Raw genomic sequence first — 17,537 nt, forward strand, 5'->3', positions numbered from 1 at the left:
TGTGCATGTTGATATAATATTTGTTTGGAGCAAAGTGTTCTTGTAATGGTTATGCTTATGTGAGAACTTTTTCTTTACCTTTTCCTTTTTTGGTAAGTGTTTTACTTAAACACTTCTGCCTCTCTTTGGGCTTCATAGAGAATTCTTCCTGTTGATAGACTGTCTTGGATGCAGTCATTTGTTCAGGCATTTCTTCAGCTGTAAAAGAAAAACAGCCGTGTCATATGAAGTGTGCTCTTAAAAATAAGGTTGGGATCAGGGGATCCATTACCCTCTGCTGGAGACAAGCAGAACTGCTTATTATAAATTTTATTCTGCTGTTGCTATTGATGCAAGGTAGATAGAAATACTGGATTGCAAAGTTGCTTTAACATAACTCCTACTTACATTCTGGCCAAAATATAACCTACTTCAAGGTACAATCTGCTGGCAGATCAGTTTTCTTGGCTGATGTGGAAAGTAATACATCATAAATTCTGGGTACACGAGAACTTTGAAGGATACCTGTTCCTCATCTCTTGCTACTTCTTAGAAAATAGTTTCACAGTGGTTGTATTTCTGGTACCTCTAATGATGCTTCTGGGTTCTATTCCATACAAGTTCTTGATAAAATGCAGATGTAGAGCCCTAGACAAAGGTTATGAATGTGTAGGTGGTGTTTGAATGAAAGGTGTGATTTGAGTGCATTGCCTTTGCCCTGAGTTTGGAAGCTCTGCAACGCCCAACTGAGACCAGTTTGTGTCCAAACACTTCAGACCAGGTTGGAGTTAGATGTCCACCATCTGCCAGGATTTTTGTGTGCATGGACTGAATTGCAACATTGCTGGTAAGATTGGATGTGAAGTTTGGGGAAGGGGCTTTTTTTTACTTCCCAGTGGTTTAAATTAATGTTGCATGGTGCCTCAGATTTTCCACTCATAAGCATTTTCAGTTTGGGAACAAAGTAGCAATGGTTTAAAAGGTCCAGGTCTCCTAGGGAGCCTCTCTCCCCTTTTCCTTACTGGATCTTGCATAGCTACACACGGCCTGCAGTGCTGCAGTGTCTGAACCCCTCACAATCTGTGTGCATTGCCCTCCCTTTAGATGGTGAAGTATTTTTATTCCTTTACAGGGACACACAAAAAGTTATGTGTCTGAGGTCACTGAAGGCTGTTATAGATCAGGGAACTTGAATAAACATGAACCTAGAAGCTTTTGAAACAGCTGTCACATCCCAGAGGGAGCATGATAACCACCAGGACACAACCTGCCCTGGAAGCATCCCTTCAGAATCCTCCATGGTGCTTCTCAGAAAGGAACATATGACCCTGGGAGCCACTGAAAGAGAAAAAATAGAAAAAAACCCTGAAGTTTGGGTCAATGAGAAGTCCATTCCCTCACAAACGGGAAGACTTTTCCCCCATCTTTAATCTGTTCATGCATTCAGCCCTAATGTATCTTTATGCAAAATGTGTAAAACGTCTCCGGAGCTAGGACAGGAATTCAGTTTATCTCCTGGCCATGGGGATGCTGGATATGGCCATGTTGCAGGGAAACAGGCACAGCAGGCTTGAAATCCCTCAGTGTGAGGAGGGTCTAGAACCCAAATTTCTCACCAGTTGCCTTAACAGAGCTGCAACGCCTGGTCAGGTTGTTGATTGATTTCACAAGATGGTTAGATTTCACATGGTTAGATTTTTGTTTTCCTAAGTGGAGGCTTCGGTTGTTTTTTTTTAGATGATCCCTTTTTCTGGTGAGAATTAGCGATCTGAATCGTTCTCTGAGGTTGAGGTAGATAGTTCTGCCTGACTCTGGCCTTAGGCAATTAAGAACAGCACCCGCTGTTTCCAAGAGCTTTGTAGCTGTACTATTTCCATAAACCTGAGGCAAGTAACACTTAATTTTACAGTTGGAGGACTCAGAGGTCTGATTAGATAAGTGTTTCACAAGTTGCTGTCAAGTTTGAGATGAACAGTCTGATATCATGACTCCAAGTCCTACTTTGGAAAAAATGGCATTTAAAAAGTAGTTCCACTCTGGTCCTCAAGATGAAAGATCTCCGCATTATCCCCTTGTGGCTCCTAATCTCAGCATTCACATCTCTCATGCAGCTTGTATAGAAAAGGCTCTTTCATGGATGCTTCTTCTCAAACCTGATGAGAAAATGAATGACAAAACTCTCTGCCCTTGAAACTGTTCTATTACTGACCTTTCAGTTCTTCTGTTCTTGGCATTGCTCATTCCTGTAAGAGGAAATGATTTGATAACATTTCCCTTCAGTGAGAGAGATGAGCAAACTTCCCATCCTCAGTGCACATTTGTGCTTCCATTCTTTAGGAATGACCATGGAAGTGCTTGGGACCTTGATTGGAGCTTCACTTCAGGGGCAGATTGTGGCCAGTGCTCATGTCTCTCCCCACTGCACTGTGAATCCCTCAGTAAACACCACTGACTCCTGGCATGACACTCCCAGCATTCCAGACCCCTCAGATCCTCTGTCTCATCAAGTAAGTGTCTGTGAACACACTAAAATATCCTATGGAGAAGGGTGGGGATGTTTCTCTAATATCAGATCATATCCAGCAGGATGAGTGAGAACACAACTCCCTTGAAATCAGTGATGCTGGAGCTCAGGCAATGACCTTGTTGCAGACAATTCTTTCCATCTTTGCTGTCCTTGCAACCCCTCCTCAGTGTGACACCAGAATTTCTTCGAGGAGCTTTGCAGGAGGTGCCAAACCCATAAAGCAGCTGGGAGCAACATGGCCGCCCTTCCTTTTCACTAGGGGCTGATTTACAGTTTATAGAAGCTTAGTAAGGAAAGCACATTTTACCCCTCCAGAAATACTCCATCCAGTCCTGGGGTTCCCAGCACAAGAGAGACATGGATCTATTAGAGCAGAGCCAGAGGAGGGTCACAAAAATGGTCAGAAGGTTGGAGGACTCAGCATGGAGGAGACAAAATTCCAGGGAGAACTTATTGCAGCCTTTCAGTACAAAAAGGGGATTTTAAAGATGGAAGAAACTTTTAGCCAGAGTTTGTCATGACAGGACAAGAAGGAATGGTTTTAAACTAAAGAGGGTACATTTAGATTAGATATTAGGAAGATTTTTTTTTTTTTAAACAATGAGAGTGACAAGGTACTGGCACAGGTTGCCCAGAGAAGCTGTGACTGCCCCATTCCTGGAAGTGCTCAAGACCAGGTTGGATGTGGGTCAGAGTCTAGTCCAGTGGAAGATATCCCTGCCCATGGCAGAGGGTTGAAACGAGATGATCTTTGAGTGTCCCACACAACCCAAAGCATTCTATGATTCCATGAAAAAAGTGTGGCTACAGCAGGATCTTTCAGTTCAGCAACACTGATTTCCAGAGGAGGTACCACTGGAGATCTCCTGTACAGATTAATGGCAATTTTGTGAACAAAACCAAGTCCTATTTGCAATCTGTACTTTTGTGAAGGTACAAAGCACTGTTGAAAGTAAATGGTTGGTAACACCCCATTAGAGGGGGCAGATCTCAGTGGTTTACATGTGGAATGAACCTAGGGATCCATGATTGTTTATTTAATTTTCCATGACAGGCTTTTCCTGTAATTTTGCACAAATAATTTAATCTCCTCATACTTGAGTTTTATATTTTTTGAGAAACAAAGAAGGTTTTGTATCTGGGAGGAAAATGTAAAACCTGATCCAAACCTCAGTTAACACAATTTGATAGTCTTCCATTGTTTGCAGTGGTCTTGAAACAAGCCCTGAATTAAACAATTACATTGTGTAGGGGTTTTTTTTCCTATGTCACTTGTGAAATCAGCAGATTGTTGGTTCCAATTTACCAACTGCTGGATTCATCCTTTCTTTTCATACTTTCATCTGTTGCTCTGTCAGTGCAAGTACCAACCACTATATAAAATACTCTATGAAGAAGATTCCTTGACCTGAATCTAATCTCGAATTCTTGATGCAAATGAGGAAGTACATATTTGTGCTCTTCCTAATGCAGTGGAGTAGCTCCTATTATCATTCTTCAGCAGCAGTAAAATCACAAGCTAAGGTGTGTTTTTATCTATATTTTGGATTTGCATACTCTGGCATCAGCACTGGTGGTCCAGGAAGGGGAAAAAGCCTTGACTCCCCCCATTCCCAGACACAATTCTTTGCCTCTGTGCCACCTGATCCTTCTTTTTTTGGCTCAGGCTTCTCATAGATCTGATCTGGGCAGCAGTCTGAGGACAGCTGGGCTGCTTCTCTAGGTGGCCATGCCATTTTAGGGCTGAATAATGTGTTTTTGAAGATGCTTGTTTTGTAACTTGTGGTGTGTGCTTTGATGAGACACAGAACTTCATTCTGCCTCCCTTTTTAGCTTCTGGGACAATGGTTTGATGTAGAGCACTACTGTGTTTATTACACCTCTGTGAATCGTCAAGATGAGTAGCTTGAAAAGTCGTGGAGCAAGCTGAATTTCATTGCACAGCTGATTTCCTGTCTGAATCTACTTCAGACTAAAATCCCCAATTTCTATTTTGAAACCTCTGAAATGGCTTTCAAGGGGAAAAATATACACAATCTTGATTTATTTCCTTTCTGTTTGACCACATGTGCTTTCCTGTCCTTTTTGAGGTAGGAGGGAGATGGAGAAAGAAACTTCACAATGGGTTGAATATCAAGTAGTTTTTTATTTTGAAAAACTAGCAAAAATCCATAGCCTAAAGCAGCCACAGTTTGTACGTAGAGGCAATATCTTTCATTAAACTAGATACTAAAACTGGGAAATTATGGGAAAGCTTTTAGACACATTTTTCAGATCTGCAGAAGTTGCAGTGTGACTGGAAACCTGCCCTTTGTTCACACCACACTGCAGAATATGCACCTAATTAATTGCACAATAAAGAGGAGATCTTGATGGATCTTAATTTTGGTTGTATGGCTGATGGGCATTAAGTTATGAGTTGAGGCAAAACTAGATTAATTGAAGAATCTCCATCAGGAAATATTTAGACGAGGGCAAATCTTGACTTTCTTTTAGTGCCCGTCAGGAGTATGACCCTGACTCTTTTTGTCACAAGGACTAATTCTTAGCTGCTAAAGAGAACACCTAGTTTTAAAAAGCACTTAGTGAACAACTGGCATTATTTTTCTCCTTACTGAAAAAAAGAAGTGGAAGAAATAGTAATTTTTAAGCTCTCCTGAAGTTGTTACTATAAGCTTATGAATGGATCTTTATTACTGGAAACCAAACATGGGTATTGATGGAGTTGTGGATGGGCTAACAAGTTTTGTTCAGGATTACAGAATCTTATCTGGCCTACCATGAGTATCCTTGATGGTTTAAGCTCAAATTACATTTAATGATTGCCTGTGAAACATGACATTTAATTCAAATGCTTCAAGCAAATTAACAAATACATGAAAACAAAATATGAAAATCATAAAGGAGTCCTGTTACTATCCTTGTTTTTAATCTCCTTCTCTCCTGCCCCAGCTTCATTTTAGGCTGAAATAAGTTTGTTGAAGTGAATTCAGATAGCTCCACTACTGCACTCTGTATTCTGTGCAAGCCATGACCAACAGTGTGAAAGTACTCTGTGACTTAATTTATAGCTCTGATATAAGAAAATCCCAAACCTTTATTCCATACAAAGAATAGTTCTGCATTCCTTTATCTCACCAAGTTATTTTCTGAAATGTAAACATCTTAACAAAAGCTGTTTTCTTGAAAATTTTCTATTCTTACATGGTTCATCTGAATGCATTTGCACCTATACTAAGTGTCTTTTATTTTAAAGTACTTCCTTGTAATTGCATTTTTTTGCCAACTTCTTCTTAGACTTATGATAATTTCATCTACAATATATAACCAATAATTTGGAATTCAGTTTTCATATCAAGTAATCATTGTTTCATAAAGCTCTATAAGCTATCTTTGATAACACAGTATAAGGTAAATTATTACATCATACTAAAGCAAAATATTTTTTAAAGCTTTAATTCAAAGTCAGTGTAATCAGAGTTAGAAACAGTAAATGTGATCTGGTGGTGTGGGAGGTATCCTTGGAGGCTTTGCTCCCCTGGCTAAAAGGAAGCAAAGATTTCTGAATTTGCTTGGATATGTCAATAAATAACTGGGAAAACCAGCATGCAAAGTACCATACTCTCAAAACATCGGCATGTAAGTATGATATCTAAAATTCATTATTATCATCATGTGTCATTATTATCATTATGTGTAAATGCAGAAACTGTAGTAACTATGTTTACATCAGTACTGAGAACTCTCCCATACACCATGAAATTCCAGATTGCAGTCTGTGTAGCCAGATCAACTGGACTTACTGAAAATTAGAATGTCTCTGTGGATGATGCATGGTTTTGATTAGGTGACTGTGTATGTCTGTGGTTAGTCTCAACATAAGCAAATTTTTAAAACATTCAGGTTGCCAACACAGTAACCCTTTTGTTCACTGCTTCTTTTTTTTTTTTCCTCAAGAAATATATACTTATATGCCCTGAATTTATCCTAAGGCAGGTGTGGTTTATAAATGAACTGCAGAAGTGAACATTTTTTCAGAGAGGCAGCAGATGCGTTTGGCTGCATGCAGATGGGCATTTCTTCATTTGCAGGTGGCTTACCAAAAAGGGACTGAAATTTTCATAATGACTTGTCATTCTCCTGTCAAAATTTCAAATGTCTTTTTTTTTCCTTTTGAAAGGCAAAAGTTTACATGATTGCAGCTGGGGTCATAGCAGGTGTGTATCTCCTTGGAATTGTCGTTCTTTTTCTTGGAGTAAAGGAAAGGGATGGTAAGTTATATTTAAATATGCCTCAATTTAATGCTAGTTATTTCAAATTCCCTTATTGAAAAGGTTTTTATTTTATGTATTCTGCTTCTCTTAGATCCTTATGCCTTAAATTCAGACAGAGCAATTCCTTTTTGTAAGGGGCTTGCACTCACCATGAAGCATGGTCCATATGTGAAGCTTACAGCTTCATTTCTTCTCATCTCAACAGCAGTTCAGGTAACTTCAGACCTTCTCAGTCTGTCTGTTGGCCTCATTCCACTCCCAGCATGGGGGAGTCTGAAATGCAAATAACCTTTGGCTGGTGACTGGAGGGGTGATCTGGGGGGTGTTGCCTTCCCCTGTAAATCAGTAGGGAACCAGAATCCTCTTCTGGTGCCTGGGGTCCTGTGTGGCTGGAGATTGTTCTTACAAAGGAGGAGCAAAGCCAAAGTCATGACCATTTAAAGACTTTTTTTTCCTTTCTGTTCTTTTTTTTTTTCATAAAAGGTGAAGAACTAGTCCTAGTGACCCAGTCTGGGTCATTCTGTGTTATCCATGCACAGTCTCCTGTGGTTTCAGCTGCTTAGAGAATGCTTTTTCTCTTCTGTCTGTTCCTCTCTGTGTGCTCTGTTTAAACTGTTGCCCCTCTCCTTTGTGGAGGTGACTGCTCTCAGATAGTGGCTGAACTGGGTCTTGTGGAGTCTTTTGTGGTGGAAGGCATTAGGTCAGAGTAAGAAGGCATTCAGAGGCAGGAGGTCTCACCTGTGTCAGAGTTGGGTAGAGCTCATTTTGAAATGAGGACCTGCAATTGGATGTGGCTCTCACAAAAAGATGTGGTGCATTCTCCCATGGAGAGGAGCTGTAGAAAAGCCACTCAGTAAGAAACCCTCACTCCCCATAAGTACAGCAGGCTTTTTAAGCCTGACTTCTAGCACATGCTCAATTCAGTAAATATATTATTATACTCTGAACTTGTACATATCAGTTGAAGTTTGCTTTATTTCAGAAAGCAAATAATTATCTCATTTTTGCCAAGAGACTCTTAGTCACGTGAACCATTGATCAAGGGAATAGCAGGACAGAAGGCAAGAAAATTACATGTGAGAGGGCAGTGCTGTGCTCACCAGCAGTCCTGGTGAATTATTAAGTTCCTTGGAAGGACTGCTTAAAAGTTTGTTTGCCAAAGAAGCACTGAACTTTTTTGTTGGCCTGGATTTGGGCACAGCATCTGCTAGTCCTTGCTGGAATACCCAAGGGTGAGAAACAATAACAGAAGTTATTTCTGCTCATGTCTGGGATCTGCAGGTACTGTGAGCAGCTGCAGAGACAGGGAGAAGATGAAAGATGAAAGGTCCCTTATTGTCCACATCCTTCCAGCATCCACACAGCCAGCAGGGATACAGAGCACATCTGGTTGCTGGCAGCCAGCTACTTGCTGACAGCACCCAGAGAGGAAGAGATCATCTGTCAGTCCATATCTCTCTGTTTTGCTGTTTGTGCAGACTGAAGGGAAGGTGTGAGGGGAGGCAGAAGCTGGAAGTTCTGTTACTCCAGTTGAGCCAGCATGAGCAACCCTTGCTGCTGTTACTCAAGGGAGGGACACTGATTTTGTGGAATTTAGAGAGTGGATTACTGCTCAGCAAAAGGAAAATAGGCAGGTAAAGATGCATTGGCTGTAATTCCAGAGTGTGATATCCTGTGTCTAAAATTAGGGCAGCATAAACAGGGACACAAACTAGGGAAGGGTTTTGTGGCAATAGAGACAGGATACAACCTTTTGGATATCCTAATTTGTACACAGGTGATTGGCCACCTGTAATCTACAAGCACACAAAGGGAGCAAGAATTGATCATGCTGCTGTGGCATGAGTATTAAATCCTCCTCTGTCACTCTGCTTCTGCAGAATTGCTGGAGCTGGCCCTCTATCATATTCTGGTGTTCAGAATCCCCCTGAGTTCTGCAGATGCGTGGCGGTGGCAGTGGCTTCACCTGTCATATAACACAGTGCAGTTAGATCCTCCCATCTGCTGAGGATTCAGATGTAGGGAGATATCTGACCCAAAGCTACACTTCATAGCTGAGGGTACATACAAAACCAGCTGCTTTAGTACAGGAAGTTGGCAGGAGTGTTATTACAGCTGAAACGTTACTTGTTTTGGAGTCAGAGCTTCTGGAGAAAGATTTATAGCCTTGCTGGGGAAGAGAAAGGGGAGTTTCTTGCAGTAGCCTGCAGCTGAGACAACACAAGGCACCTGGGACATGGGGAATAAAGCCTCGAGACAGAATCCTTTCATAGGGCCATTTCTGTTCTGGTCAATTTTGTGCTCTGTCAGGTGTGGCTTACCTCTTGCTTGCCCCAGCATTACTGGCATTTTATTCCAGTGATAATGGGACAATTAATGCTTCTTTAAAGTGTTGCAAACAAGGAAGAATGAGACTCCCAAACTCTACATTTAACAAATCAGTCACGACTATATTTAACTAACATGGAGTGTGATGAAATTTTTGTCTTTTTAAAATTTTCCTTTGTCTTTTGGTGGTCACCAAATGTCTTAAATTCAACAGCTGGAGCAGGGAAACTTTGTCCTGTTCTGCACTCACGCTGCCGGCCTCCACAATCACTTCCAGTATCTGGTGGTGACCATCTTGGTGAGTTGCACTTCTCTTCCAAAGTTACCTGGGCTTTGGCACAAAATTACAGAAGGCAAGAAGAGTTTTGTGTCTCAGCAGAGCTGTTAGGAAGCTACACTATCTTTTTCATTGTCTGTTTGAAGTAAAGCTGATGTTCCCTACTGCACTTCTAAAAAAATAGTGGTTTGGAGCTTTTAACTCATTCCTTGTTGTTTTTACCTGTAAGCCACAGCTTCTATAAAAGGCAGAAGCTGCTTCTAGAATGGAGGTTTGGAATTTTACCTCCTTTATCCCTTTCCCCAGTCCTATGTGCTGAAAATTAAACAACTTCAATTTGCATATTCATACACACGACTCCTCTGGGCTAGGCAGCTTGCAAGGATAAATATTTAAAATACCCAGAAATACGAAGATTCCTCTCTAGAGCAATTGGCATTGTGACAAAAAGAACCTATTACAGAATCTTTTTTCTTAACATGAAGTAGTAGAATTCTGCTTGTTTAGGTGATACGTATCCTTTCCCACATTATAAGACATATCTTTTCCAAACCCATTAAAACTAAGATGTCGGAGAGCAAAAGAGGAGTTCTAAATATCTTAAGCCTCTGCAAGTGATGGTCATCAAGAAGAGAGACAAGAGACAGTAGAGTTAAAGTAAGTAAAGACTGAAATATAACTAACAATTAGATGTCATTTAAATAAAGGTCAAGTGTAAGGCTGCCATTAGTAGCAGTACTTCAGTGCATAGGTGCTACATTGCTTGTGGTTGTTGCTGCTAGGGGTGAGTATTTCAGTGTCTGAAACAATAATGTCAACTGCAAGCAACTATTTCTCTTACAGATTGCTCCTAAGAAGGGACACACAGTATGGAATGTACTCTTAAGTGTATCTTAGGATAGGTTTATCTTGCACTTCAGCTTTCTTCCTGTACCATGGGGTAGAGCTAACTCCACTCATCATTTGTCAGGTTCAGGCAGTGTGGCAAAAGGCATTAGCACAAAGTGTGGCTGTTTGTAGTGTGTTTGAACTTTAATGAATGAGCACAGCTTTGGCTGCTGTGGCTTGCACTAGAAAGCGAAATTTTAAGACACTATCTTCTGAGATTTGACTGCGGAAAACCCTCTGATGTATAGCTTAACAATGAATTTTAAAAAGTCGGTCGAAAGATGAGGAGAAACAAGAATCTGCATGTTCACCTTCCTTTCAGGCTTTTATGTACTAGACAGAAAGATGTCTGTGAGCTCTAGAGCTGAAGAAGACAGTGGAAGTGAGCACAGTACAGATATGGGTTTTTGTCCCTTGTAGGTATCAGCAGTGGTGAGCGTTCCCTTCTGGCAGAAGTTTCTGCAGAGATTTGGCAAGAAGTGTGCAGCATGTGGGATTTCGGTAAGCAAATCCTCTGAGAAAAAAAATTCTGCTTGTGCTCATTTCGTTTGACAATGAGCCACTCCAGGAGCTCTTTCAAGTGCTTATAACATCAATCTATGTGAAATTTGCTCCGTTCCAGAGTTTGTTTTAAATCACTATACCAAATTTCAGACAGATTCCAAGTTTCCAAGGGAAACTTTAGAGAAATGGATTGATGCTGGAGGGAGGTCCCAGTTTATTTAAGAATCTGCACAAATTCTCCTCATTTGAAGCTCTCAGAACTGAGCTTCAATGAGGTTTTATAAATTCAGATCTGAGTTGCCTAGTGTTGACAAGTTACCTGTTGTGCAAGGCTTGTTTTGTCTTTGTTATATGGTGCCGAGGTGTCTGTAATTCAGTCTCACAGAAAGAAACAAAAGCCTGTTAGACACCCCCTCTAGGAGCATCCACATCCCTCTGAATAGGGAGGGACAGTTATTAGTGAAGTAAAGAAAAAGGTGACCTACCTGAGAAAAGAAGCCTAGTTTGACTCTGACACAGCTCTGCAAAGCCAGCTCAGTGAGCCTGCCCTTGTCACTGATGGATTATTTTAAGTCCCTTACTTAGTGCAGACAGCAGCAATTTTCTGTCATCATCCTTGGTGAGTTATTGTATAGGCCTGTTCCTCCCCATTTTCCCCCTGTTTACCTTCAATTACTTATGAAAGAGGAAAGAAAAATTGCCTTGTGCACAACAAAGAAGGAGGACTTGAAAAATCCAGACCAAAGCTGTATGTCAAAATTCGAACAAAGCTGAAAAATTTAGGTCTGGTGACAGAGTTCAACAGTTATAATTTTTGGAATTAAAAGCTGTGTTGTAATGACTTCCAGAGAATCAGATGTAACTTTAAAACCCAAGTTCCAAATATGCTGAATTGTTATGTGTTTTGAAGTAGGCATCTGGAATTCAAGCCCCATCCTTATTTCTTTTTACCACTTGAGCAAAGAGAATTGCCAAAAGCAGTATTGGCCCATTGACTAGACCTGGGAATGCAGATTTCCTCCTTAGGAAATCTCCTCCTCTGTCTACTTGGCCACAAAAAATGCTTTCTTCAACCAACTTGGCTCAATAAATTTAGTTTTACATGACTGGAAAGCCTGTCAGCACCTCTGTAAACATGGTTTAACTTAATTTTACAGTTGAGTTGCTTGACTGTTATGGTCTAAGTGGGGGATGGATTGAAAAAAAGCCACCTCTCTGTTTCACCTTGGAGACATTTCTCAGGGGACTCAGTGTGTGCTCAGTGATGGATTTTGTGTCTGACAATGCATCACAGGAGCTTCCTACCCTACCACCTTGTGTGATCTGTACAACTAATCTGTACTCTCCCACTATGAAATAAAAGCACATCATTTAAGGCTCCTAAGTTTGTCACTGGGGAATGTTCTACTGGAAGGGAAGGAGACAGGGAAGAAATTGTTTTTTCTCTAAAACCTGACTCAGCTTTCAGGGTGAGCATGTGATTGGAAATTCAGTTTCCTGAAAAAAAAGCCACAGTGCTCCAGACTAATTTTTCCTATTAAGTTGAATCTATGTTGAAGAGAGCCCTCAAAGAGTTTAGAAACTGGTAGATAAGCAACAAGAATCTTGGGTTTCTTCCACTGATATTTCTCCCTTTCTACCCATTCCCCCAAAAGAGATGACCAACAAGTCTAACTACTGATTAAATATCTCAAGTTCCTAGAAGTTTAAAGCCTAGAATTTCTGGAATTATCAGGAATTAGCCTGCTCCCAAGCAGGATCCTTGGGAGGATAGGAAGAATGCTATCAACCAGGTTGGTGCACAAGCTGGAAATTATTCCCTTCTGTTTATTTCCTTCAGCTTCCACGTGCTGTGTTCATTTAGGTGTCTGCTCTGCCCTCACGGGGCAAACACTGAACTGTTTCCACTCACATCCTCCCTGCACCTTTTCCTGATTTGCCCTTCATACTGTGTTGCTGCAGAGACCAGTGCCAGCCTCGGCATCCCAGCAGGGTCACCTTGCACGGCGCTGTCAGGGCACACATGGAAGGCATGGGATAACTGTGGGATGTTGTTTATATCTCAGAGGGCAGCAGCCCTGTGACAAGGGAGCAGATGCCAATAACAGAGTATTTGCTTTACAACTAAGAAAGAAGGAGCTGCATTAGCTGTTTATTGCAGTGGGAGCACTGCCCCCATGACTGCGCTGCCACTGCATGAGGGAGGCTTTGGGGCATTGTAACCTCAGTCCTGCTGGCCCTGCTTCTCTTTCTCTAGGAAATTACAGTTACAATTATTATTATTATTGATCTAGAATTTTGTTTAAGTGCTTTGGTTTCTAAGTGGGTGCCCCATGTGGAGCATAAGGCAGTCATAAAATTGCTTATAGACAACATAAAATCTGATATTGCTGGAGTGCTCTCTTGTGGTGAAATAACGATTTTGCCACAACACTGGGCTAATGCAAGGATTATCTGCCTGTGCTGGGAACTTGCAGTCAGGAAAGGTTATTTTCTGCCTCCTTAGCTTGGGAGCAAATGCTTTAGATGGGAAATGCATTTAAGACATAAACATAATGGATTAGACTGCAGGACTCCCAGAATCACTTATCATACAGAACTGTAAATAGCAATGCTTTGGGGAATCACTCTCTGTGAAAGCTATTCTCATGCCCTCAGCTCCCAAGCTGCACGTATAGAGGATTGAAACACTTAATGTTAAACTAATCCCCATCATTAAAAAGCCCTGTAGATAAGCCCCTGGCTCTGGATTCTACATGTGCTGCTGTGCCTGTGGTTCACAGGCGTGGGAGATGGAGCATGTGACGGGTATAGGACAGCTGGGCAGTGGCATTCAATCAGCATTTTAAAAAGTGGATTTTCAGTCCTGTAAGCCCATTGCTTCAAGTTGAAGCTGAAGAAATCTATTGACTATAACTACTGCCAGAAAATAAATCCCAAGCATCCCAAATTAATTTGGATTTGAGGGTAACCTCTGTGGCTTGTCATGCAATGTCATGAGTGGATCCAGCTGTGGGGAGTGGAGTGAACCATTCTGACTTTTGTGTTTATTTTTTGCTGAGTATGTATATGGCTTTAAATAGGTGATTGGAAATGAAAGCAAATTCTTCTTCATCAAGACTGAAGGTGATCTGTGAAATGGTCTATTTACAGTTTAAAATGACCACTGAAGCCCTGCCACTCCCCTTGAAATGCAGTGTGAGGATGTTTTAAGGCATTGCCTCTAATAGTAAATTAAATAGTTCCAGTGGCCTAGAATAGAAATGGACATTTGGTCCTCTCTGTTATTTAACTGGCAGAAAAATCTTCACCCAAGCTGATTAGCAATCTCCTGAGAATTATCAGTGTTCATGGATAAGGGAAGAGCAACTGAAAGTGTCTAGCTGGACTTGTGCAAAGCATTTCACACTGTCCTGCATGTCATCCTCGTCTGTAAGCTGGAGGGGCATGGATTCAGTGGATGGACCACGGAGTGCATAAGGAATTGGCTGGATGATGGTACAAGAGCTGTGGTCAATGACCCAAAGAGTTGTGGTCAATGGCTCAATGTCCAGGTGGGGACCAGTGAGAAGGGTCATCCCAAGGGGTCTGTACTGGGGCCAGTGAGGAGTGTCATAGCCAGGGGTCTGTACTGGGACCAATGCTGTTCAACATCCTTGTCAGGGACATGGACAGTGGGACTGAGGCACCCTCAGCAGGTTTGCTGATGACACTGAGCTGTGTGGTGCAGGTGACATGCTGGAGGGAAGGGATGCCATCCTGAGAGGCCTGGACAGGCCTGAGAGGTGGGACTGTGGGAACCTCATGAAGTTCAGCAAGGCCAAGCATAAGATCCTGCATCTGGGTCAGGGTGATCCCAGGCACAAAACTAGTCTGGGCAGTGAATGGATTGAGAGCAGCCCTGAGGAGAAAGAAATGGAGGTGTTGGTTGACAAGATGCTTGAGATGACATTGTTCAGCAATGTGAACTTGCAGCCTACAAAACCAAATGATTCAAAATCAGTGTGGGCAGCAGCTGAGGGAGAGGATTCTACCCCTCTGTTCTGCTCTCATGAGACCCCTCCTGGCATGCTGCATCCAGCTCTGGGACCCAACCTCAGAAGGTTGTGGGGCTGGTGGAGTGAGTCCAAAGGAGGACTGCAAAAATAATCAGAGGGTTAGAGCGCCTGTCCTATGAAGACAGGCTGAGAGAGCTAGGGTTGTTTAGCCTGAAGAAGAGAAGGCTCTGGGAAGACCTTAGAGCCCCTTCCAGTGCCTAAAGCAGCTTCAAGAGAGCTGGAGAGGGACTTCCTACAGGGGCATGGAGTCATAGGACAAAGGGGAATGGCTTTTACCTGACAGATAGGTAGATTTAGATTGGATACTAGGAAGAAATTCTTTACTTTGAGGGTGGAGAGGCCCTGGCACAGGTTGCCCAGAGAAGATGTGGGTGCCCCGTCCCTGGAAGTGTTCAAAGCCAGGGCTTGAACATTTGGATGGAGCTTGGAGCAGCTTGGTCTAGTGGAAGGTATCCCTGCCCATGGCAGGGGGCCTGGAATGAGATAATCTTTAAAGGTTCCCTCCAAACCAAACCATTCTATTATTCTACCTAGCACAGTTTGGGAATCAACCACTTTAGGGCTCTTCACACAAAGTATTTATATGGCCATAGGTTTTTGGAGCCCATGAGTGTTTAGGACCATGAATGTGGCCAGGGTCTGTGAGCTGGCTTCAAGACTGGTAAATAGGCTCTTGGGTCTGTTTAATTTACTAGCTCAGTTGTAGCCCTAATACTGCTAACAGAGACAACACTACTATCACTTGTCCTACTTTTCTCCAATTATTCTGGGTAGTTAAGTACAGACTGGCTCAGGGCTTTTTGGAAATACAATTTGACCAAAATACTGAAGTGTGAGACATTGCTGTGTGTGTACTGTTCTGTAACACAGTTTTGTATTTTGAAGGGAACAATCTGTATAACATTGAGCAGTGCATGCTGTAACTTAGATATGATGCTTTTCTTCTTCAGTGGATGATTCCTTTTGCAGTCATGCTAGTGACCATTCCAAACCTGATCCTGGCTTACTTCGTGGCCTTCGTCTCTGGTCTGAGCATTGCAGCATCTCTTCTGTTGCCATGGTAGGAGAATTTTACATTTGAGCTGGGGAATAGATGTATTTCTTCATTACATGTATGTACTACTGCATGGAATTTGCCTCTGAAAAAGGCAGAATATGGCAAGAGTCACTTCTTCTAAGAATCTTTTTTTGGTTTTGTAGTGGATGCTATATGCAGTGATACAAGCTTGGTTGCCCTGTTGTTAACAGACTACATCCACTGTAACTGTAGCTGCTTTTTGTACACAAGAGTATGTAAATTAATCAATAATCTAAGTAGCTATACAATGTGTGATAACATTGCTTCAGGAATTAGGAAGTTAGGCAAATCAATTAATGCTGAACAATTAAGAATGTAGCAGAGGGCCCATAAGGCAAACTATGTCTAACCTTATAAAAAGTAAGGGCATGTAGTTATAGAACAAGGGATAATGGCTTTAAACTGGAAAATGATAGATTTAGATTAGGTTTTAGAAAGAATTTCTTTACTGTGGAGGTGGGGAGGCCCTGTCACAGGTTGCCCAGAGAAACTGTGGACGCCCCATCCCTGGAAGTGTTCAAGGTCAGGCTGGATGGGGCTTGGAGCAACCTGGGATAGTGGAAGGTGTCCCTGCCCATGGCAGAGGGCTGGAATGAGATGAGCTTTAAAGGCCCTTCCAACCCAAACCATTCCATGATTCTGTGTGTCCCTGCTTGAGTAGTCCTTTCTAATGGATCAAATACACAAGGTTATGATTATAAGAAACCAAGAATTCAAGGTCTTTTGCACTTGAGGACTGAAAATAATGGGGGAAAAACACCTCAAGGATGAGCATGGCAGGACAATTCCTCTTCAGACTGAATAATTGTTATTAAGATCACATTAACCAGAAAGCAAGACCATTGCTGAGAGCACTGTTTTTCATAACTTGTTTGTACAATGCCTTGAAAACTCCAAGAGATCATGGAATGCATAGTTTGAAATTAGTTGTCAGACTATGTAAGATTTTCTGCACAGAGGGTGAGAAGACTTTTCTTTTTCCAACAGTAAACGATTACATATATTGGAAAAAAAATGTCAATTCACAATTAACATTCAAGCAGCTTCCATTCTAATTCCCCATTACCTAATTCAGTCTCTTTGAATTAGAGAGAGAATAGGTTTCATTGGTTTCTGAAAATGTTGTTACCTTGTTAAAAGAGTTATTTCAGAGTGCACCTATTCAGACATTCAGAGTTCCTTGAAATCTTAAGAAATGTTGGGGGGGCGGTTGTTGTTCTTTTTTAATATCACAACTTCTGGTTGGAATGACAGGCAGACTAGGAAATTCTGTCTTCTCTCAAGTGTTTGATGGCTTTTCAGTGATTTTCCACATTGCAATATATGGCCATGCTTTTATTACACATTTTTGCCCTCCTTTCCAGGAGTAGAACCTTTTCAACTGGATTCTTTCATGTGCATGGCTACATCAATCAGTTTAAAAATGGAGGAGGGCTGTGCTCTACTTCATTAAGTTTGGACTTTGAAAAGAAATTTTGGCTTGAGTTTTTCTTTTATCTTGCTCACTTCTAGGTCAATGCTGCCTGATGTTGTTGATAACTTCCGCCTGCAGAATCCCCATGGGAAAGGACATGAAACCATTTTCTATTCTTCTTATGTTTTTTTTACCAAGATGTCAGCAGGA

At 41.6% G+C, this 17,537-nt stretch overlaps 1 protein-coding gene across 1 annotated transcript in view; it reads left to right on the forward strand.

Annotated features, from left to right (window-relative positions):
• The window catches only part of MFSD2B (major facilitator superfamily domain containing 2B), a 36,458-nt gene that overhangs the window by 15,511 nt on the left and 3,410 nt on the right, over positions 1 to 17,537 (forward strand). Inside the window, exons 6-12 of the mRNA XM_031066709.1 lie at positions 2,317 to 2,486; positions 6,687 to 6,777; positions 6,872 to 6,993; positions 9,323 to 9,406; positions 10,694 to 10,774; positions 15,786 to 15,895; positions 17,426 to 17,535. Of these exons, the coding sequence (XP_030922569.1) occupies positions 2,317 to 2,486; positions 6,687 to 6,777; positions 6,872 to 6,993; positions 9,323 to 9,406; positions 10,694 to 10,774; positions 15,786 to 15,895; positions 17,426 to 17,535 (768 nt within the window). The remainder of the gene's footprint in view (positions 1 to 2,316; positions 2,487 to 6,686; positions 6,778 to 6,871; positions 6,994 to 9,322; positions 9,407 to 10,693; positions 10,775 to 15,785; positions 15,896 to 17,425; positions 17,536 to 17,537) is intronic.

Source organism: Geospiza fortis, unplaced genomic scaffold (genome assembly GCF_000277835.1).
Source record: "Geospiza fortis unplaced genomic scaffold, GeoFor_1.0 scaffold98, whole genome shotgun sequence".
NCBI lineage: Eukaryota > Metazoa > Chordata > Aves > Passeriformes > Thraupidae > Geospiza > Geospiza fortis.